At 49.2% G+C, this 23,115-nt stretch overlaps 1 protein-coding gene across 2 annotated transcripts in view; it reads right to left on the bottom strand.

Moving 5' to 3' along the window:
* The window catches only part of C5H10orf90 (chromosome 5 C10orf90 homolog), a 186,818-nt gene that overhangs the window by 54,003 nt on the left and 109,700 nt on the right, over positions 1-23,115 (bottom strand). For both annotated transcript variants that reach the window (XM_047553367.1, XM_047553366.1), the window contains exons 3-4: positions 14,572-14,663; positions 6,004-7,105 (exon numbers count right to left, since the gene is read on the bottom strand). In XM_047553367.1, the coding sequence (XP_047409323.1) occupies positions 6,004-7,105; positions 14,572-14,663 (1,194 nt within the window). The remainder of the gene's footprint in view (positions 1-6,003; positions 7,106-14,571; positions 14,664-23,115) is intronic.

A 23,115-nucleotide genomic window follows, 5' to 3' on the forward strand; every position in this document is an offset into this window, starting at 1 on the left:
AGTTTACTTCTGTGTGGGGCCCACAATAAAGCATTATTTAATAACATGATGGGCCGTGTGCTTAATGCAGACTTCTGGGGGCAACTCTGAAGCACAAGGAAAACCATCCAAGTTCACAGATCAGATGATGCAGTCTCTCTATGCAAATGCTTCAACTCACTGAGAAACCAGCTAAGAAAAACTGAATTTTTGCAGCTTTTTTGTTTTCAACTTCTGATTCCATACACAAGAACTTCCTAAGCGACCCATTCATAAAGTCCTCATCTGGCAGGACATTTTTCACAAGAATCAGAGTAGGCAAGGGTAGGGTAGCTGAGGGAACCAATTCAAATCTTATGTGGCATGACAAAGGTTTTGAAAAGAACATGCCTACTACGTACCTGCCCTTCAAGACCCCTCAGGGACCTCAGCCTGTGAGAGTCTGGTGATTGTCCCTGAGGACCTGAGGATTGCCACCCAGAGAGGATCCACCATGCTGAAGGACTCTCAGCAGGGAGTCAATGACCTGGACGTGCCAATTCCAGCGTCAGGTCAGGACAACAGCTGTGGAAAAGCACCCGATGTGTCTGACGTGCTCCCTGGGTAGGAATGCCCTTGTCACTCTCTAGTGACAGCTCCCAACCAGGGAAGGTCACCTGTGGGCCACAGCACTTTAACTGCAGTGACACCCTCCTGCGGCTAGGACCGACGGGAGAAATAGACCAACCAGTGGTTGCAACATGAAAAATGTTTCTGTGTTTAAGAAACTACTTTGAAAACATAGTTCAAGATGAATTCATGAGCCCATTCTACCATCTCCGTTCATCTCTTGTTCTCCACAGTTATTAGCACAAAAGAAAATCATATTTTACAGAAAGATATGAGCTCTGCTTTAAGAGTTTTGGAGGGAGAAGAAAACCAAGCCACAGGAATCAAGCACACCATTTATAGCTCACAGTTTTTCCTACTTTCCAGAGTCATCTGTATCTTGAAGACTTTCCCTTACAGAATTCATCACTTCCTCTTTCCAAGATGGTGTCTGAATCGACTTCCTGTAGAAAGGAAGATGATCCTGAAGACTAATGATAATTACAAAACAGTATTGAGTCTCCATTTTAAACCCAAACTGCTCCTCATGGGAATTGCTTGGTAAAGGACATGGCAAACTGAAATTCACCTGGGCCCCATTTCCAAGCCCACCAAGCTTCCTCAAGGTATCCTGATTTTCACTGTGACTCATGTATAGCAGGTGCCTATTTAAAAAGATCAGACTGTTGAATCAGGCCTTGAATTTATTCCTCTTTATCTCTCCCTGGTAAAGTTGGGCAAATGGTTCACCAGCAATGGCTCTCTCCTAAACACTGGAAAGACACAGCCCATTCAATTGAAGGGGTTACTCAGAGAAAAAGGGGGCCTGTCTCCAGAGAGCTCACTGGGATGACTTTAAGTCTTCATATAGTATACGCTCTAGGGAAGGATCCGAAAATACTATTTATGATCCTGGAAGAAATGCCCCAATGTCATTAAGACTTACCATGAGTTAAACCAATGAAACTTTAAATTTTTTCAAAATATTTTTGTGACATTGCTCACATGTTTTCTCTTCTTTATCATTAAATTTGGCCTTCTGAAGGATAATAAAGTTGTTCCATGACAATACTTGACTATTCTGGTTGAGTTTCTGGAGGGAAACAATATTTGGGGACTTTCACCCTTCAGTTTTCAAACCAAGTGGGAACTCTCGTTTTTGCCTGACTTTTCACAACCTACCCCTTGAGAGTGACTCTTACATGGCTTCCACCCTGCTAGCCAGAGAGGTTGTAGGTGTGGGTACCAAGGTAGGTGGTATGAGGAAGAAGAGACAGAGAGCTTAAGTGGCCCTGATGTCACATCAGTGGCTCTGTTGGGTCATCAGTGTGACTATCATCTGGTCCCCAGGTCCTGAGCACCTTTTCTGAGCTCCAAGGGACTCTGCTGGGTGTGAAGAGGTCAATACCAATGACTCCGCCCTGCCTCCTGCCCTCTGGGAACATACAGAAGAGGAACAACCTCCACAGGAAGAGGCTGTCAGCCGCAGGGGAGGGCCCACATCTGAGCTTTGCTTTAGCACCGCAGACCAGAGGCCAGCCCAATGCCTGCTACCACTGTGGACATGATAAATGTCAGGTGAGTGAGGAAAGATTGTCCACGTGGGTCTCTGGTCTGGAGCTAGCAGCAGGTGCCAGGGTTGGGCATATGCCCCATCCATTTAGTGACAATGGCAAGTGGCATTAGTAACAGAAGTGACTGACTTGTCACCAACAGGAAGAGGCAGGAGACTAGATGCCAAGGTGGAAATAGGAGGGCATCTACATTTAGGAAACAGGAAAAGAATCAGAGAGAACCAGGAAGGTACTGGCCAGAAGTAGTGAGAGACCCTGGGGTAAAAGGGGCAAGGAGGCTAAGGACAGAGAGCTTGAGCTTGAACTTGAGCTTGAACTTGAGCTCCTTCACCACATCTGAGAATCACCCTGAAAACCTGGCTTGTCTGACAGCTACTGTGACAGAAAATCACAGCCTCCCCCTCCCAAAAATATATATAAAACCAGACTAGCAGTGAAGAATTAAAGACTTAAAAGATCAACTGGCTGGCCTCTATCACTCCTCAGAGGAACAAACAGAGTCTCACAGGCAAGTGGCCTGCCCAAAGGCATCTGGGGAGGTGGCCCTCAGCAGGGGTGGCACACTTTCTCTGAAAAAGCCCAGATAGTACCTGTTGGAGGCTTTGTGGGCAGAACCATCTGGATCAATATTGCTTATCCCCTTATCTCTCTAGGGAGAGCAGTATGAAGAATGGAATTTTATCTGGGAAGGATTTCTGAGCTGATAAACTTTAACTGCTTCAAATGACTTATTATATTTCATAAGAAATTCACTTGTAGCTCACTGGCCACCAAACGCTGATATTGCTGCAGGTGTCTGTGAGCACTCTTCAAACACCACCTTCTGCAGTGACAGTGGAGCTGGACCCAGCATCCGAAGCCACCAGCATTCCGACCGCTCTGCACGGGGCTCCCACTGACAAGGGCCCTACAAGCACCATACTCTGGCACTTGACAGACACATGGATTTGGGCAAATTATTTGCTCTTTAAGGCTCAATTGTCTCATCTGCAAAATAGGAATGATTATCCTTCCTTACAGAATGGTTTGAGCAAGTCAAAGGCATGGATGTAGCCCAGGACCTGGCCCCCAGGATTCTGACAGTCTATGCTGTGCTAATGCATGGGATGGTGACAACAGCAATGACAATAATGATGATAAGATTTTCCCTGATTATCACAGCTGAGATTTCACAAAGCCCACCCCCACGATGCCAGTGGGATGCTTACCAACAGTCAGATAAAACCTCAAAGACCAAGATGAGCAGAGAGAACCAACCTAAACCTCAGGCCCAAAGGAGAACAGTCTCCATGTGTCTACCGGGAAGACAGGGCCACCAGCCTTGCACAGAGCATTGGTGAGCATCTAGTTTCCCCTAATCACAGTAATGTTTCTGAGTGCGTGTCCTGGAGGCTCACTCAAGGCTATACTCTGTAAGACTTTTGGCCCAACACCTAATGACTAGAACTAAAATTGCCTAGCCTGTTGGTAGAACCTCCCAGGTGACACCTATGAAGCAGCGGAACATCAGTTACAGTGGCCTAGAGAAGACCCTGCTCAGGAGGGGTTTTGGAATCCTTCAGATAAAAAGAATCAGATTCAGTAACTATGAAGTATGAAGATCGCTAATAGCATGTGTAACCACGGGAGGCTGTCAAGGGTGCCTATGATGAAATTCAGGTTTCAGGAAGGAAAATTCAAATAGCTCCTGTGAGCTTTAATGAGCTCGGCCAGGCTCTGAGAGCACTTGTATTACGGCTAAAAAGCTCCGGGAATGGAGGTCAGCAGCTACCCCTGGAAACACTGCGTAGGTTCTGCCAGGACAGACTGGTCCTTCAGAGTCATGAGCTGTGCTGATAAACCTCAGCAAGATTTCTATAGTGTGGACACAGTACTTCTGAGTAAAACAAGCCCCTGAAAATAAGTTTCTGAATGAAAGCATTCTCAACCCCAAGGGTGCCTGCGTATGGGGGCATGTGCTCCCAGGGGTGTGCCCCAAGACTCTGGCTTTGGACATTATGAAGCAGGGGCCCAGAGTCCCATGGAGTCTCTTCCCTCAGAGATGTCACCTCCAGCAGACAGGGCATATTCTTTCAAGCTTGAAGATCTTCAAGAACAACAGGCCACCTCCTGCGCTCGTTACCCAGAGGAGGAAAAAGGCTCAGAGAGCAAATACTGTTGGCCCACCCCCACTGAGACAGAAAACAAGACACTCACAGCTCTAAAGAAGGAGTCCATGGCTCCCCTGGCCTCTGGGAGTCTTTCCTTACATGCAGAATGTAAGGCACAATTTAGAGCCATTCAAGTGCCTCAGAAGTGACTCTTTGGGATATATGGTTATTCCGAGAGATGTTGGTCCATGGGAAGCAGAATTAAGTTACACGACTTGCTAAGAAAACCTCTTAGAGAACCAACCATTTCACAAAGTCACAATCAAAAACCTCTGCACCAAAGCCAGAAGTGAGTGGGGGAGCTATCTCTGCTCTTGCTCTGCTGCTCTGAGATGAATGCTAAAGATCTGGCTCTGGTTATTTTTAAAGATCCTTTGGTGAAAAGTGCTATAAATGTGAATTATTCTTTCACGTCATGAGACACAGTACCAAGACGAGGATGTGCTTCCACCGGGGCAGCATGTGATGGTGCAGGTTCTCTATTTCTGGAATCTTCATCAATAAGGAAGATGGAGTGCTTAGCACCAGCAATTCCTTTAAATACTAAAGTGGGTTTATCTTTGGAACACGGACGGCGACTATATTTTCCTTCTTGCAGTAAGTCTGCAAGACTCAGGCATTTCAACGGTTTAATCAATCTGAAAGCCATGTCAAAATTGCTTTTAAAATCTCTGAGCATTCAATATATACACACTTGTTAAAATTAATTACATCATTTAACATTTCTACACACATTATGGTTTTAAATGTTTTACAGTCATTTTTATTAATTACTAAACGTTCATGGACAAAATTTGCACTGTAAAATTATTATGCATATGCTGCATTTTCAATTTTACTACTATTATCTTTGAATAGTTCCCCAAGTGGAAAGTCACTAATTCATAAACCAGTCTTTCACAGAAAGTAAAGCTGAAAGTCAGAAGTTTGTACAGAAAAAAAAAAAAATCTGATTTCCTCCAAAATAGACTCACTTCCTCCCTTGATCTCCCCAAGAAAGGTGAAGGGTCTCAGGGAAGTCCACCTGGAGAATTCTGCCTGGCCTTGGAAATGGCAGAAACAGCAACGATTCCCAGCCAAGTTACCCCAGAAGACGCAACTGGGACTGAAAATTGCTTTTGCTGCTGTTTGGCACGGAGATTCCCTGGCTTCCTCATTTAGAAAATGTCCTATAGTTACTACACACACACACACACACACACACTCTCTCTCTCTCTCTCTCTCTCTCTCTCTCTCCATTACGGGGCTTTGTGGTCTGGGTTTTTATGATATTTATGAGGTTAATTCATAAATACGACTATGTAATTGAAAAGTAAAAAGTGCAGAATTCTGGACATTCCCAAATATGCAGGTGTTTAACTCGAGACAAAACATCTAAGTGTGGATGGTATTTTGTCCTTTTCCCCCTACTTTGGAAGGTGGAGCAGGCATGACCTAAATTAGCTTTTGCGGGGGCCCTTTCTTACTCTTTGCATGCATGGTGGCACCATTGTTAGCAATGATGAACTGAGGGGACGTGGCTCATATCCACAGAAGTCTCATGGAAGAAATCTATCAAAGCTGAGCTGCATCAGTTGCCAACTTGGCCACTGCGGATCAAAGCCAAGTCTACTGCAAAACGGCCCTTGAACTACTTAGAAGCCCCTCACTTAATATCCCCGCGGCAGGGCGTTCATATCCCCCGCCCTCCTGCAGAGGGCAGCACCACTCACCTGCCTTGTAACTCCAGCCAGGAATGTGAATGGCCAGTTGCTCAGGGTGATTGCTGTTGCGAGGAGCTGCATGATCCTCTTTCCCTTTTCTCACAGTGTCTTGGTTTGTCCCAACATCTGTAAATTCTATATTTTCCGACGGAGGAGAGCCACTCCAAGGACATATGCCAGTCCCCAGGTGCACCCGCCCCAACGATGGGTTTTCCTTGGAATGACTTTCTTGTAAAGCTGGGTTCCAGCGTGGCCCTCCGAGGTCCCGGTTTCCCTCCGGGAGCTCCAGCTTCAGGCCTCTGCCCATTGGCTCTCTGTTAGCCAAGCTGTCTACTCCATCTGCTGTTAACCCGTGGGAACTACAACTGAGGTTGAGCGACAGGACGGATCTGTGCACTTTGGGGCTTGTAGTTTGAGGTTGCTCAACAGGGACAGACAGAGACCTGTCCAAGTAGTAGATGGAATTCGGACACTGCCGAGACACCCGGAGGTGGACACAGGAACTGAATACCAGCGGAGCCTTTCCCGGTGGCGGAGTGTCTGCAGAAAAGCCGCTCTCTTTGTGGTCTACGTGGGTGACCCAGTACTCGTTCCCCGCACACAGCCCAGCGTGGGCCTCGGGGACCTTCAGCCTCATCACCGAGCCATTTCTGGGGAACTCTGCGCAGGCAAAAGGTCCACGGTGCTGGACATTGTCAGTCACTGCCGATCGGCCCCGGAGCAGAGCGTCTTCCGCCCTGCACCTGGGACACAGCGGCTCCGCATCAGTGCCCCACACCAGGGCGCTGGCCGCGGGGCGAACACGCCGGGCGGTGATGGTGATGGACGCGAACCCCCTGCGGGGGTCCACTGTGGGCGGCAGTTCAGCTTCAGGGCCTCGCTCGTCCCACCGTCTAGGAACCCCCAGCTTGCCCGGCAGTAATGCAAACGCCCTGTGGATGCTGACTCCGCCGCGGTTGGTGGAGGCCGGCTTGTGGGGGCACGCTCGAGGCTGAGCGATCGCGCACGGCAGGGGTAAGGTGGCCCCGGGTTCTCTCGGCTTATTCTCATCAATCAGCTGCGAAATGACTATAGATGAAATCATTTTTGTGTTTTGCGATGCCAGAGCCTCCTGCAAATGGAAAAAGATCCCAATTATTGAAGCAGTCCGTTGTAATACAGCCAGAGAACGCCCCGGGGCCAACGCCCCTGTTCTTGCCCACGGGATCTCCCCCTCTGAGAGCTGGAGAGGGAGGGAACCCTAGATCTGTTTGTGAAAAAGCTACACGTCCTGCCAACACTAGCCTGACGTGGGCTGGTTTTCTCTGTGGGGTATCCAGTCTTAGTTTATTTAAGCATGAACTCTGTCCGTGGAGATGGTGAGATTTTGAGAGTCACCTCTACCAGATCCAGGAATCCCCGAATGGGAGTTAGCAGACTCAATGCTCAGGGAAGACCAAATTCTGGAGTTGGGCTGCGTGAGACTTGGGGTGCAGGTTTTGAGGGTGATGGGTCAGAATTGTGGCATGGAAGCCCAAGAGAGGTTACAGGGAGCCCTGCCCACTTGGGTCTCTCTCACTATCCTCCACCTTTGCTAGTTTAGAACCTAATTCAATCTCTCCCTGTTGCTTGGGTTCACAGGAGCCCAAGTGCAGAGAATGAGAAGATGGAAAGCAAATGACCAAGCTCTCACAATTGCCCCGACCAACACTGTGACAATAGGTGACTTCACTCATCAGGATGGGGGGAGGGTAGACCAGAACTGATGAAAATCACTGAAGTTTTGCATTTCAACATAAGCATGGGCTTTTGTCCACTATTTTAAAATGATCAAGGCATTTCATACTTTCTACTCAGAAGATCGTAAGTCCTAACAATAAATTATTCGCATGTACAAAACTATGTGCTCTGATTTTTTTTTTTTTTTTTGTGTGTGTGTGTGTGTGTATGTGTGCTATGATTTTTAACAAAGCACTTAAGCAGGTTAAGGCCAGGAGAAGAATCTCTTCTGTCCTCATTTGGTTTTTATTGTTTATTATAAAGCACTGCAAAAAATGGCATAGAAGGCTGACCATACCCTAGCACTTAGTGAATGCACACAGGGTCCTGAGCACCTCGACATTGTTATATGTGCTTAAAATGAACCCTTTAAAGAAACTGCATGGGACCAGAAATACTAGTAACTACTAAGTTCCCATTGCTTGCAGAGAATCTTTTTTGCCTTGGAGCCTGAATGTATAACTCAGGGTGCTTAGTACAGGAAGCAGTAATTCCCAGATTCCAACATGCATGCGTATCACCAGCAGTGTTAGTTATAATTGCAGGTTCCACAGCTCAGAGATTCTGATTCTGTGGGTTGTAGGTGGAGCCCACGCATCTGCATTGCAACCTATGTCTTGGTGATTCTTATGTAGGTGATCTGGGTAGCACACAGTGAGTGGTGAGGCTACTGATCATGTCAAGAGAACACTTTTGGGGGGTAAGTGTTGGCATCGGGTGAGAGCAGGGGCGTTCTCTGCCCAGGATGTGGTAAGCCAGCAGAGGAATAGTTTTCTTCAGGGCAGGATTAATTTTCTCAAATAATTGAGAGTTCTCCTCCAGTTGGATCCTACATGTCCACACATCCACAGGAGGGCCCTCGTGTGTGATCTTAGCAACCCCAGGGCCTTGCATCCTTCCTATGGGGTCTGGGAAGACAGTCATCAGCTTGCTGCTCACGGCATCTCGACCACCTTACGCATGCCTACTTTTTAAAGATTTGTGAGAAGTTGCAAATTCAGAAGATGACAAGAAATGGATAAATCAGAAATGGATAGGAAAGTTCTTTTAAAATCTTCATTATTTAAAAAATAAAAATATATATCTCTGGCTCTAAGACATGGAGGAAGACATCTAACTTTCTCTTTGAGCCTCACGGCTACTCCCTGCTTCAAGGTCTCACCTTTGGCTCCCTTGAGGGAGTCTCTGAGGTCCCTGGCTCCTGCGAGCACTTCTGAGACCGCACTGCAAAATCCTAATGGCAAGGCCTCATCACCAAGAGCAGTAGAGTCCCTGGGAGAGGGGGCTTGGGGGAAGAGCAAGAATCAGTGTTTCTTTAAGCTCTCAGCATGACTTCAGCTTCTGATTCTGCAGCACCCCACCCCTCTCCCCAGAGCACCTTTCCTGGCTGTGGTTTACATACAAGAAAACTGAAGTGCACCTGGACTTATTTGATGGCACAGTCCCTCCCATTTTAGTTAAATTTAGCTCCGATAATAATTGTTTCCATGCACCCCACGAGGTGCATAATCACACCCAGTAGGAACTCCTTTGACATTGGTCTTTGAAGGAAAAAGCAAATACTGATCTTAGAAACTGCAGCATCGGTCTTAAGTTTCCCAAAGTTCAAACCAGTGATAACCTGCATAAAAGACACCTTGGGAGGGGGCTGCAGATCTGGGGGCACCTACCTTCCTAGTCTAGGTTGGATCAGGGCCTATGGAGATAAGTTACATCATTTGTATTTTCATCAGCTCTCGGGTAGCTCTTCCACATGAATTTGGGGGAAAGAGGTTGAGATGACTCGGACCACCTGGCGCCCAACCACAGCAATGCCTAAGGGGACTCAGTCCTCCTGGCACTGCGGTCTCCGGCATCAAGGTGCGTTGCTAAGGATGAGCAGATGCCATCTCAGCTTGGTTGCTAGGGACGAGTAGACATCATCTCAGCTTGGAACCAGCACAGAAAAGACCCTGACTGGCGAGGCCAGTCTGGCCCCACTCCTGGGCCAAGGCAGGGAGCTCCCCGGGGTGCCCTGCAGAGGGTTGTCCTGGGTTGCGTTGGGGCGCTGGCCATGGGGCTACTCTGGAAGGACCCAGGACGACTGGATCGGGAGTCAGCCTCATTTCATTACCTGGAACTTGGTAAATGGAACTGTGATGTTGACTCTACCCGAAGAAAGAGGGGAAAGCAATAATGAACAGCATGAATTTGAACCAATTTCTGAAGCTCTAGAATCCTTCACAATGTCAGGGTGACATTGTTCTTGGCGGATAAACACTGATGACAGCCCAATTCCAAAGAAAAAACTATTTGCCCTCTCTTCTCCCAGGGAAGGTGTGGACAGCAAACAGACGACAGGTAGAAAGGAGGTGCCTCTTACAACTCCAGGGAACATCTTTTCCTGACCCAGCAGATGTCAGCGGCCGATCGAGCACACCTAGAGAAGTGAGGTGGCAGCTTGGCAAAGCTGCTCTGTATTCCAGAAGAAGGTGTGAGGAATATATTTGGGTTTATCTGAATTGCATGAATGGAACTGCTTCAGCACGTATCCCGTACATTAAAAATTTGTTACTGGGAATGTATAGTTGGTTCACTTTTTAGGTGCCGAATCTGTTATCCATCACATATAGTCATGATGAGACCATCCGTTTAATTGCTCACCTGAAAAATACTTATTAAGCACCTACTACATGCCAGGTGCCACGATAGGCACAGGAGAAAACACTTGGTCTCATGCAGTTAACAGCCTGGAGGAGACATATAACAAGAAATCAAGTTTCCAAGACAGGGTAATTTCTGGGATTTGGACTTAACTTTATTGGACAAGAGTTCCAGAAAATAAATTGAGAGAAATTAAAAAGGAAAAAGACTCTTGGCTCTTAAATATATATGCTCATCTTATAACTCTTAGTTATTAAATTCCTATTTTCTTGTTGAGATCCATTAAATCATCGAAGATAATCTCCAACCACTTAAAGCGTTTAGTAGTTTGCTAGGGCTGCGATGGCAACATCCCCAGTCTGGTTGTTTAAATGGCAGCAAGTTATTGTCTCACAGTTCTGGAGACTGGGAGTCCAACAGCAAGGTGTCTGCAGGGCTCTCCTGAGGGCTGTCTTCTTGGCTTACAGATGCTGTCCCCTCCCAGTGTCCCCATACCATCTTCCCTTTGAACTTGTGTCCTATTCTCTCTCTCTCTCTCTCTCTGAACCCAAGTCTGCATCCCCAGCTTTCTCTTCTTTTAGGACAGCAGTCATATTGGATTTGGGCCCATTCAGATGGCCTCATTTTAACTTAATTATCCCTTTAAAAATCTATCACTAACTACAGTCATGTTCTGAGGTACTGAGGGTTAGGACCAGCAGAACGAGGGGACTAGGATATGATTCAGCCCATTACAGAATATAGCACATCCTTTTGGGTATGGGATATTAAAGAGATGAAAAAGAGTGTTTGGTGCTCCTAAGTCACCTGCTACTTAGAAAACTGGGCAAGTTTAAAAAGTAGTCTCCTCTTCTTCAGCAAACATCTTCCCAAATCAAGTTATTTCAGGGTGACACTCCATCTGCTTTTTAGATTGGCTAACTAAATGTGGCTTTGTAGAGAGATTTCTTTCATCTAGAATAAAGTTAACTGATATAAGATTTGATTTGAAAGGAGGAAGAAAATCATCGTGTATTTAAAGTAGCACGTTCAAGGTCGGAGACAGGTCAGATGAACGGTTGGGTTTAATGTCTTGCTTCCTCAGCAAACCATCCATTGCCTGACTGTCTCTGTCCAACCCAGTTTTACAATTTCTTTCTCATAGATGCTGCTTTAAGTATTGATTTCTTTTAAATGTTGCAAACATGATTTTGTAGAGCTGGTAACTGCTTTCATAGTTTTATGTTTTTTATTGACTGCTTTTAACTTTATATTTATGCCGCAAGGCACATTACTAAGAAGGGCAACATTTCATAAATTGAAATAAGAAAGAGATAAGAGGTGGGTGATCAGAGAAATCAGATCCTGAGCCACTGGAGTGAGGACGCCTCTATTCCTGTAGCAATTTATTTCTCCAAAGGATAAGCATCTAATCCGATCTGTACCTTTGAAATCTGTACTTTTTTCCACAACGCAATTCTTCCCTTTTCCATTTTTGCTCTGCAACCTGCAATGTCTTTCCCGGACAGATCCTCTGGATACAGCTCCCCGCAGATACTACTGCAGTTACTCCCACAACTGTGCAAATCTGCTCAGTCCCACTGGGTGGATCTAGAATAATCACTAGGCCTTCCGGTAACCTAGTAGCATTTCATCCAGAATGTAAGAGCATTTTCAAATGAATGTGTCCACTCTGGTAAGAAGCAATGGGGAAACACAATCTTGAGATGAATGGAAAAATCCAAGCTCTCCTCGCTGCCCACTGTGAACATTGTCTTTCCATGCAGTTACTAAAAACTAAAGGATCCATGCAGCGTAATAGACAGCAGTGAAAAGCTGGCAGGAATCAGTTTTCTCCAATGTTTTCATTGTAGTACAAACACAATTTACTATCTTAACCATTTTTGAGCGAACTTTAATTTCGGTGGTATCCAGCACATTGATCAAGTTCCTCAGCCATCACCACCACCCATCTCCAGAACTCTTTTTATCTTATAAAACTGAAGCTCCATATGTATTAAACAAAAACTCTCCATTGCTTCTGCACCACAGCCCCCAGAAATCAGCAAGAACTAATACCTTTTAAAAGGGGGAAGCAGGAGAGTAAATCCTGGTATGCACAACAGCAATTTGCATCCTTCTTGCAGCAATTACAAATAATTTTAAATGACATGGAGAATTATTATGCAATAAAAGACAGTTATGGAAGTTGATGTGCATTACAGTCTTAAACTTTTGTAAAACAATTCAGGGGGAAACTAAGGGAGGGAAGTACACATATGTATTTTCTTATTTTTATATGTCTGTATTTTCCTAACTTTGCAGAGTTGTCATTTTATTACCAGGAAAAGTTAAAAAGTTTTAGAAGACAACTGTGTTCCATATTTCACTCCTTTTAAATAAGCACTTGGCAGAAGAGGTGCCTTCATATCATTGCTGCGACTTAGATGCATTTTGGAAGGGAAAGCTATCAATCTTGTGCAGGCTCTGGAGAGAGGCAGAGATTTATGGCGCTTACCCAGGCAGGGCATCTGCTGGCTTGTTCTATCATCTCACAGCCACCTTCTGACACGCACAGGCACAAGCTTTAAAAGCTCAAAGTTAGGAGGGGATCTTGAAAGTCACACTGCCCATCAAATTAGATGACCCAGGTCATCCCTGGTAGGTGTTTAGAAGGTGTGGTTTCTGGGACCTAACTGGGTCATGGATGACCCTGTGCAAGTTTGAGTGTGTGTTCCCGAGATCCAGTCACCTGGCTCCAAAGAGCTACATCATCATTAATGACCAAAAACTGATTAATTTTGACACCAATAGGAAAATACTAAAATCTGCCAGCTCAATGTGAAAGGCTGGTGGGAAAGATAGTCAGCTGGCTTCTTTCTCTTAGTAAAAGAGCAACAATCCATCTCGGCAGTGCCCCTGCCCACCCTCGATCCCCGCCCCTTCCAGCCCGCATCTCCTCCCAGCCTGGCTCTCAAGAATCTGCTGCTGCTCCTGCTCATTTTCCTCCCTCTGCCAGGGATCCTGCTCCTGTTCCCAGGAAGCAAGTCAACTGCTGTGGCACGTGTTTATGTTCTGAGACGGTGAGCTCAGTGCTCCGGCAGGAAGGCTTTCAGTGTCCAGAACCGAACCTCGGGACCCAAGCGGCATCCTTTTCCATCTTGTAGGATTTGGGGGCTGTGGTCCCTGAGGGACATGCAGAGCTTTATTAAATGCAGAGCTAAAGCAAAGTAATATCTGACTAAACAAAACTAAAGGATTTCAGGGAAAAAACATTTTAACAGATATGTCTGTTAGCTGAATCTGCTATCAGAGGATAATTTTATGATCCACTTTCTCTTAGAATCACAAAAGTCTGGCAACAGAGTATCCATTTGTGACAGCCAGCAGATGTCTTGTAAACCCTAAGACCTGGGACAGGTCTCTAAGGTGAGGCCATCCATACTTGTATGTTCTTTTCGCAGGAACAAGCCTTCCTCTGTGATGATCCTTCAGAGCAAGTTGAAACAGAAGCCCCAGAGCCAGACAGCTTGGGAGAGCAAGATTTGGGACAAGTTATATGGTGAAGCTTAGTTTTCCCAACTGCAAAATGGGTACAACAGTATCTGCCTCCTGGTGTTGGCAGAAGGATTAAATGAGTCAGTGGATTACACAGCATGGCCTGCAATCAGGTGACAATATTAACCACTGTGTGTGGAGCTCTTTGTTCTCTAGAATCTGAAACGTTTCATTGCCTAAATATGACCCCAAATTTTCTTCCCTACTTCACACAGTGGTACTTCTTGCAGTTAAAACAACAGCCTATACTACTAGCTTTTCAGATTTCAAAGTACTTCTTCCGGACCTCCAAAAATGGTAGACAGCATAATATCTTCTCTCTCTCTCTCTCTCTCTCTCTCTCTCTCTCTCTCTCTCAACATACTAGATTTGGTATAAAATTGAGATCAACCACCACATTCCCCCATGATACCACAAACTTAACAATTGTTGGTGAAGATTATAAAGGAATCATTAAAGACATAGTGTGAACATTCACGTAACAATTCTCAAGTCTTTGGTGGTTAGATTTGCTGCTGTGTTAATTCAAGTTTAGACTAAACAAAACTAAAGTGCAGACCCTTCTCTAGTAGGCCAGGGATCATGTTTCATGGTCAGATGTGCTTGGCTGACTGCTCCAGAGTCACAAACGGGTGTTACCTTGGTGAAGTCAGGTTTCCTCTCTGTAACATCGGACTGGAGATTTCTACGGGCAATTGGCTCGTTTGGACTGTAGTGGCTGTCCCTTGGTCCTAGAGAAGAGAAGATAACATTGCTACTCTCAGTACATGTAAGGATAAAATGGAATATATAACTTGAACTTGACTATAAGATTTAATGTGCTCCACTCTCACAATACCAGCCCACAGTGAATCTAGCACATTCCACCCGAGGAAAACTTGCATATTCCCTCACATATCTGGCTCCCTTCCATTGGCACTCTCATGGTTCATTCTTATTTGGTTTATGAGACTGCAAGATTTCTTCTTCCACACGGTTGTTTATGTTTCCTAGATTCACTAATAATTGAACCAGAATAGTTCTATCATATCCTCTGGCATCCCGAGTTTTTGGCCAGCAGAAGAGAAAATCATACCTTCAGATTGTCCAGCACCACTGGAGTTAAGAAGGTACAAAAATCCCAGTGGCTTAGAGGCTGAGGCAGGAGGATCGTGAGTCCAAAGCCAGCCTCAGCAACTTAGGGAGACCCTAAGCAACTCAGTGAGACTCTGTCTCTAAATAAAATATTTTTAAAAGAGTTGGGATGTGACTCGGTGGTTAAATACTCTTGGGTTCAATCCCTGGTACCAAAGAAAAAAAAGAAGGTGGAAATACAAGATCAACCTCCATCCAATCTCTTAATGCCACCACAATCGCAGGGGCCATGATGACTCAGACACTGCTGTTAAAATCCTGCTAGAGCATCTGTGGATGATTCTGGAGCGTGCTGTGAGACGTGTGTGCAAACCCATGAGCATTTCCACCGGATGGCTCAGCGCGGACACATCTCCACGCCTCTCAGCCTACTCTTCCTGTCCCTCTAAACCTGCACTGCCTGACTCACACAGCCCTGAGTAGATATGCTCTTGGGTAAAAGCACTCTGGGAAGGAAGTCGGGTTTCCAACTCTGCCTGGGGCCTCAGGCAAGACTGAGACAACCTTAGCTGCAGGCCCTGAGCACCAACAACCCGGAAGAGGTCACGGGACATTGGCCAGACTGCTCATGTGGGAATGTGAGTCAAACAGGAAGCCACATGCAAGGGAGGACTCTGAGCAGGCCCCCGGAGGCCCAGTCCCCACACCCCAGGATTGTCTTTTGTCTCCATAAGGGGAAAATCGACTGGGTGGAAGGCTACAACGATGGTCCCCAGCTGCTGGTGCAGGCATGAGGAAGAAGAGCCTTTGGGGAGTGGCCTCTACACTGGAGCCCCACATCAGGAGCCGGCTGGTGGGGGGTTGTACACCTGTAACCACAGCTACTGGGAAAGCTGAGACAGAGGATTGCAAGATGGGGGTCAGCCTGGGCATCAAGGCGAGACCCGGTGCCAAAAAAGAGACAGGTTTATTAGAAGTTGTAGACAGCATTTAAAGCATTTCATGGAGAAAATAATATGCTACAGAGTTTTCAAGTTGGTAGGTTTGCAAAGGGGTCAGGATGTGGCTGGAGAGAATTTCAAGGGTCACCACTGTCCCATTTGAAGCCTGTCTCTGAGTCATTTTGTCCTTGGGTGGCAGCAAGCCGTCAGCTCTAGCCCAGATGTGTGGCTTCGGTTCCCTCTATGGTGTCAAGAGTGATGGAGACGGTCATCCCGGAGGATGGTCCAGATTGCTTTTCACAGAAAGCACAAATCGGAGACCTTGCAGGTCTCAGGGATTTCTGCGCACAGTCCCTGTGTGTCTTGAGCTGACAGTAAAACTCAAGGAGACAGAAATCATCTGGCTCCAGTTCTGTGCCACTGTGCATGGGTAAGGACTTCAGAGTCTGCACAGCCATTGGGCCCAGACAGTTCTGGGTCTGATCCAAGCTCAGCCCTGGGCTGACCTTCAGTAAATGAGCTGTGTACCCTCTCTGAGCTTCTTCATCCATAAAATGCAGACGCTAACACTGCCTGCAAGAACGCAGCCTGTCCCTCAGCGTGCTGAGGGACCACACGAAAGCTCGGGCAGAGATGGGGCAAGTGGCTAACGTTCCATGAAGGGCAGCAGCTGCAGGTGTTAATGGGCAAGATCAGGGCAGCTCTCCCAGGGCACAAGTAGTCACTCACGCTGTGCCTTGGTGCTCAGGCCACCACTGGAATCAGACCAGGGTCCCTGGACCTGAATCCCAGCTCTGGGTACGTGTGTGACTTTGGGCAAGTTGCAATCAAGCCTAGTTCCTCACAGTGAAATGGGGAGAGTGACTTCTGAGAAGGGTTAAGTGAAGCCACCAACTGACCTGAGTGCCGTGTGCAGAACCTAGCATCCTGCAACAAGTGCCAGCTGCGGGGAAGCAATTCATCTGGAGCAGGGAGGAGGGAAATGGCCGCCACGGGCGGTTCATCGGGGGCCATGTATGTTTCCTGTGGCCGCTGTAACAAGTGACCACACACAAGTGCCTGATGCTGCAGTTCTGGAGGTTGGAAGCCCAGCAGAGGTCTCGCTGGCTAATACCAAGCTGTCTACAGGGCAGTCCTCCCTTCTGAAGGCTCCAGGGAGAATTCTCTTCCCTGCCCTCAGCTCCCACATCACTCCAGCCTGTTTCCACCATGGCAACTCCTCCCCTGTTTCCACCATGGCAACTCCTCCCCTGCCTCTGCTCTCCTGCCTCCCCTAGTGAGGACTGCTGAATTTGACTGAGCCCCTGATCATCCAGGTACTCTCCCCATCTCAAAGTCATTGACCCCATCACATCTGCCCTTTTGCCACAGACGGTCACATATCCACAGTCCCCAGGACACATCTGTGGGGGTTTTTCTCACCCGCCACAGCCTGGCTGGGGAGATTCAGGTAGATGTATTGGTTGGAATGTGGGCCCTTTTAACATAATGAAATTTACATAGCAGTCTGCAGAAGTATTTACGATGCAAAGTTTATGGAGGGAAAGGAATCCAAAGCCTATGAACCACGTGACTGCACAGTTAAAAAAAGTGTGTGGGAGAATCTACAAAAATTGGTAAAATGGTAACTGCAAGAAATCGCCCTGGTTAAAAGGAACTGGCAGCGGTGCAGACCCTGAGCAAGTTCAGAACAGAGGCCAGACGGGCTTTGTCTCCAGAGTCTGGTAGTCAAGTTCAAATGCGAGCTGTGTGGCTTTGCATAATTCACTCAGCCTCGCTGATGCTGGTCTCCCATCTATGAAGTGGAGAGGTGGAGCTGGCGCGGTTCATGCCTGCTCAGTTCCCCTGTGCTGGGGCCACTTTTGTGAGGCAGTCACTGTCAATAGCTCAGCTTCCTTCCCCTCTGGGAATGATCCTGAACTTTGGGTGCAAAGGCCCCAGCAGGAGTCTGCTCTAGAGCTGCACCAGAGGCCAGTTGCTGTCTGCAGCAGCACCCTGGCGGGCTCCTCCCTCCCTGCCAAGTCCCTCTGCGCCCCGGGGCTGTTCCTGGAGCACATCCCCCACACCAACACGCCCTCGGGCTCTGCTTCTTGGGGACCCACTTGAGCAGGTCCTGCCTCCAGAGCTGTCTCCAGCATGACATCCTGGAAAAACTATGAGGAAGCCATACCCATGGGCCTGCCCAGAACTGCAGAGCTGCAGAGCTGCAGAGCAAGGGCCTGGGGCTCCGCGTCTGTGCTGCCAACCTTCCAGGACCTCTGAGGTCCCCAAGTCCAGAGCACCTGCTGGCCTCAGACCAGCCCCTTTATAGATGGTGAGTCTGAGCCCCAGAAGGGAACCATACTGCTATGATCCAAAAACCATCCATGACCTTCAGAAAGCTACAGCTGCAGTGGGCATGGGGCTAGGGACCCGGGTGGAGGCAGCTGCGGACTTTTAGCCCAAGGCCAAGACCTGCCCACACTGCACTGCCATTGCTGGATCAGGAGCGAATCGTTAGGGGCAGCACCCAGTCCTCCTGGCCTGGGAATGTGTGTGCCAAGGGTTTTTCCCTCCTGAGATGGTTGGAGAGAGAGGACATGGCTGCGTGAAGCAGCACCAAGGGGCACCATGAGGCCCTGAGCCTGCACCTGGGCACTCTGGGCTCCCCCGGAGACCGGCAGCATCGCAGGGAGGGAGCGAGGCAGCCTGCCAGGCGTGGACGGCCCTGGGCTGAGAGACAAGGTGGAGAGATGCTCTCCTCCCCGGGACTCTAACAGGAAGCCAGGCTTGCTGCCCCAGGCCTCAAAGTGCCTTCCAGGGATCTTCCCACCAAGCGACCAGGACAAGTCTGGGGGAGGGAGAGGACACTTAGATGGCCTTTCTCTGTGTGGACTTGGACAAAAGTGGGAGGGGGCAGAGGCCATGCAGAGGTCCACGGGGAAGGCAGCAACGGCTCAAGGTCAAGTTTCCCACCGACGTTCAGGGAAGCCCAGCACGTGGGGAGAGGGCCAGCTCCGCTCGGACGAAGGCCAGCTGCCACCCGTGCTGTTGGGTTGTCTCCACAGATAGCAGAGGAGCACCACGGGGTGGTGACCAACGACCCCTGCATCCCAGCACCTGCCGGTGCCAGCTCGGGGCGCACTCGCCGCCACACCGAAGCCTGGCAGGCACCCCCACTCCCCCCGAGGGACCTGTATGGCCTTCCCACCTTTCTCATCTTCAGGAGCCCAGGTTCACTCAGAAAGTCTCACCCCGCCTTTAAAAGCGCCCTCATTTCTTTTCAAAGCAGATGCTTCTCAGAGAGAATGACTTCTCAGGTTTGGATTCAACCGATCATCTCTGTGAGAGGTGAGGTGCTGACGGCTGATGCCTCTGGAAAGCCTTCCACCTCTGACTTAGAGAACAACCAGGACTCCTTACTGTCTGTCTGCTCCTGGGCTGCTGCGTCCTGCTTGCTCTGTGGGGTCTCTCCCTGACAGCGGCCCACTCTCTGACGGAGACCAACCTGGAAAGACCTGAGCTCTGCCCTGGGACTAGCTGCCTCCTGGTCGCCTTCAACTTGGCTCCTCAAGAGGGAACAAAGCCCCTCGTGGCCTTCCTCCTCCTGGGCCCATCGCCTCGGTGAGCCAACGCCCCCCGCCCACCACCCACAAGGCCAGCAGCGTCCCCTCCGCCACCCTCCCTCCCCCCTCGGGTGCCCACCTGAAGCTGAGGCTGATTTTCTATGTGGAAAAGGTCTGCCTCATGGCACCAGTGACCTCCCTGTGCCTCCTGGTCTTGGCAAGGTCACAATCAGGCTGGTGACCCAGCAGCCGCATCTCCGGACAGGTTTTGCCAAGCTCCCTGGACGTGGCCAGTTTGTGACCTTGTGGGAATCAAAAACTGCTCTCTTAAGAACTCTTAGGCAAGAAAACACGTTGCCCCCAGAACAGGGCCTAGCAAGCGTACAAACCCGAGAGCCTGTGGGGGCTGGGGGTCCAGGAGCCCAGGATGGGACCCTGATAACAAGGCCCTTCCCCACCGGGCTGGTTCCTGATTCCCCCCTCGGCACAGAGCAAGGTTGCCTCCTCTTAAAGGCTTCCTGTTACCCCACCTGATACCCCCACACTCGCTGGAGCCTGGACTGTCCCCTGAGGCTGCCATAACTAATCACCACAAACCAAGTGCCTCACAGCATCCGGGGCTTATTCCCTCTCAGTTCTGGGGCTGGGTTTGAAACGAGGTGTCAGCAGGGTCGCGCTCCCTGGAGGCTCAATGGGAGGGTCCTTCCTGGCCTCCCAGCTGCTGGTGGTTGTGTCATTAGTGCTCCTTGGCTCGTGGCAGCCTCACTGGGGTCCCCTGCCCATCTTCCCTGGGTGCACGTGCCTCAAAACCTCTCTCTCCTTAGAGACACTGGTTGAGGGATTTAATCCAGGCTGGCCCCATCCTAACTCGATGACAGCTGCAAACACCTTCTTCCGCATGAGGTCTCACTCAGGAGCGCCAGGGCTAGGGCTGGAACACCCTCTGGGCGAGGCAGTTCAACCACAGCACGCCCAGGCGTCCGTACGCTCCGCAACGTCTGATCAGTCTCTCCCGACCACCATGGCCTTTGGAGGACATCTTGTCCTCCTCCTTTCCTGAGCCCAGCGCAGTGGCCAGCCAGCGGAAGCACTCGCTAGGTGAGGACTGAATGAACACAGTGTTTGTGTTTTGATGTCGGTGGGGGAATCAGACCGTACCTTCCTCACACAGTTTGAATGTACTCCACCGATGTTTCAGAGCCATATTAGACAGATCCAAAGGCCTTTTAATGACAAGGACATGTTTCATAAACAAAAGAAAAAGCGGCCACCGTTTACGTCTGTAACTATGCTCGGAAGGGGCCAGCCCCAACCTTCCACCCTGGGCCTCAAGGCCTCTGGGTGTGATGAAGTCACCGGAATGTTTGCACGGCGACCTGGAGGAGCAGGGACCACCCTGGAGCCCTGCTGGTCAGGAGGAGCAGCAGCCTCCGCTCAGACGCATCTGAGGCCTCTCTGACAGGCGCCACGAGGGTCAGGAGCGTTAGCTGAAGGCTGTCCGCAGCGCGCTCCACGTGGGGCCGAGCTGCCTCTGCGCTGCTCGCAGCCGGAGGAGCGTCTCTTCCCAACCGTGCGCTGCTTTTACTTCCCATTTGTCTTGATAGGCTGGTTCCTCGTCCAGCAGCATTTTAGTTGGTCTGAGAGCATTATTCTACCCAGACACAGCACCATGCTAGATCATTTAACCTACTTGCTAGCAATGTTTACATGGAGTTTATCTAAGCAGTTGCGCAAAACGACCCCTGGTCCAGCCACTGGGCGAGCATCCTGAGTGATCTGTTTCCACGCAATCTAACAAAACATCTTTGATACTGAGTTATGATGAATATTCTTTTATGATTTATACGCAGCTACATTTGAGGGGGCTTATACAGTAGTCAGCCCCTTATCTGCAGGGGATACATCCCAAGACCCCAAGTAAATGCCTAAAGCCATAATGTGTATCAAACTATAGATATCATGTTTCTTCCTACGTGGATATTTATAGTAAAGTACAGTTTTTTAAACCAGGCACAGTAAGAGACTGGTAAAAATAGCTGATAATGACAGAACAATTATAACATTATAATGAAACTTTTAAAACTTGTGAGTTATTTCTGGCATTTGCTACTGTCTGAAAGAGGAAGACCTGGTGTAGGACAGGCATCCTGGAGCACGGGTCTCCTCCGAGGACAGGCAGGCACCCAGCCCGAGGACGGTGGGCGAGCCAGCAGGCGGAGGCCCAGTGCGGCTGCGGGGCCTGCTCACCCCACACCATCCACGTTACCACCCCTGCCTCAGCGCAGCCAAGGGTCCCCGAGAGTCCTGGCCAGTGAGGCCCTGCATCGGGTGCCTGGGATCAGCACAGAGTCTGTTCCTCTGAAAAGCTCACAGCCCGATGGGGGATGAGACCAAGGTCTTCTCCACGCCATGGGGATTTGGCCATTTCCTCTCGGGGTTGATAAAGTACACAGAACGCAGAATTCACCCTTCAGTCACCTCAACATCTGGTTCAGTACCACGTCGCCACCACCCACCTCCAGAACTCTCTCCGTCTTGCAAAACTGAAACTCTGACCCCACTGAACAACAGCCCCTCCTTCCCACCTCCCCATCAGGGACCGGAAGACAGTGCCTGGGCTGCAGGGCAGGGCCAGCTCTGCCACCCGTCCTGTCCTCTGTGGCCATGAGGGAGGGTGTGAGGAGAGCACAGGCCTCCACCCGAGCCTGCTCCTTCCATTAGGCGGAAAACGGCCCCGCCCACCCTGGGATCTCGTCTTCGTCCAGCCCACTGCACGAGAATCGTCACTACACTGTACTAAATGTCACGGAGCAGTTTGATTTCAGAGGTGACCGCTTTTGTCCTCACAAGCAGATACTAGTAGAAAATTGGGACCCTGCTCTGGACAACGGTGACCAAAAAGAGGACACACCCCTCTCCCCCCCAATTCAGCCTAAGTGGGACCCAGGCTGCAAGAGGATCCCAATTACCAGACTCATTAGCTGGGCAACTTTCTGTAGGATGAGCAAGGGCGATGGTCGGATCTGTGTTCGAGTCTGAAGGATAACCAGCTCACCCGGAAGAGACATGGGACATCTTCGAATTCTATTGCAAACGAGGACCAGAGTAGTTTCGGCCCAGCTGCAAAGTCACACATCCAGTGAGACCCAAGAGCATGTTGGCTCCGGGTTCATTAAGGAGACAAGGCAACAAAAATATCCTCCTAAGAAGTAGGATGGATTTCCTCTCCTGTGCAGGTGCAACGTGACACTGGTTTGTGGGATGGTGCATCTTCTTATCTCTCCTCTGTTCAGAACAGGGAGTCTGGAGGCCGGAGCTGGAGCCTGCAGAGATGATCACAGGCTCCGCGCGCGGGGACGAACGAGGTTGGTGTAGCACTCGAAATGCCCAGTCGTGAATCTCATTGCAAGAGCCATTAGTGGCACCCTGCACACCGGGGCCTGGGGAGAGTCGCCGTCCCTGAAGCAAAGTCGAGAGCCCAGCATCCGAGAAGCAACCCAGGCTGGAGATGCCCGCCCGCTTTGCCATTAGCAGGCCTCCCCACTTAGAAAACCAAAGGGGCCCCTCTACAAAGCTCTCAGCAGCTCAGCAGCTCTGAGACAAGAGCCAGGCTGCAGGCTCCC

This window comes from Sciurus carolinensis, chromosome 5, assembly GCF_902686445.1.
Source record: "Sciurus carolinensis chromosome 5, mSciCar1.2, whole genome shotgun sequence".
Lineage (NCBI taxonomy): Eukaryota > Metazoa > Chordata > Mammalia > Rodentia > Sciuridae > Sciurus > Sciurus carolinensis.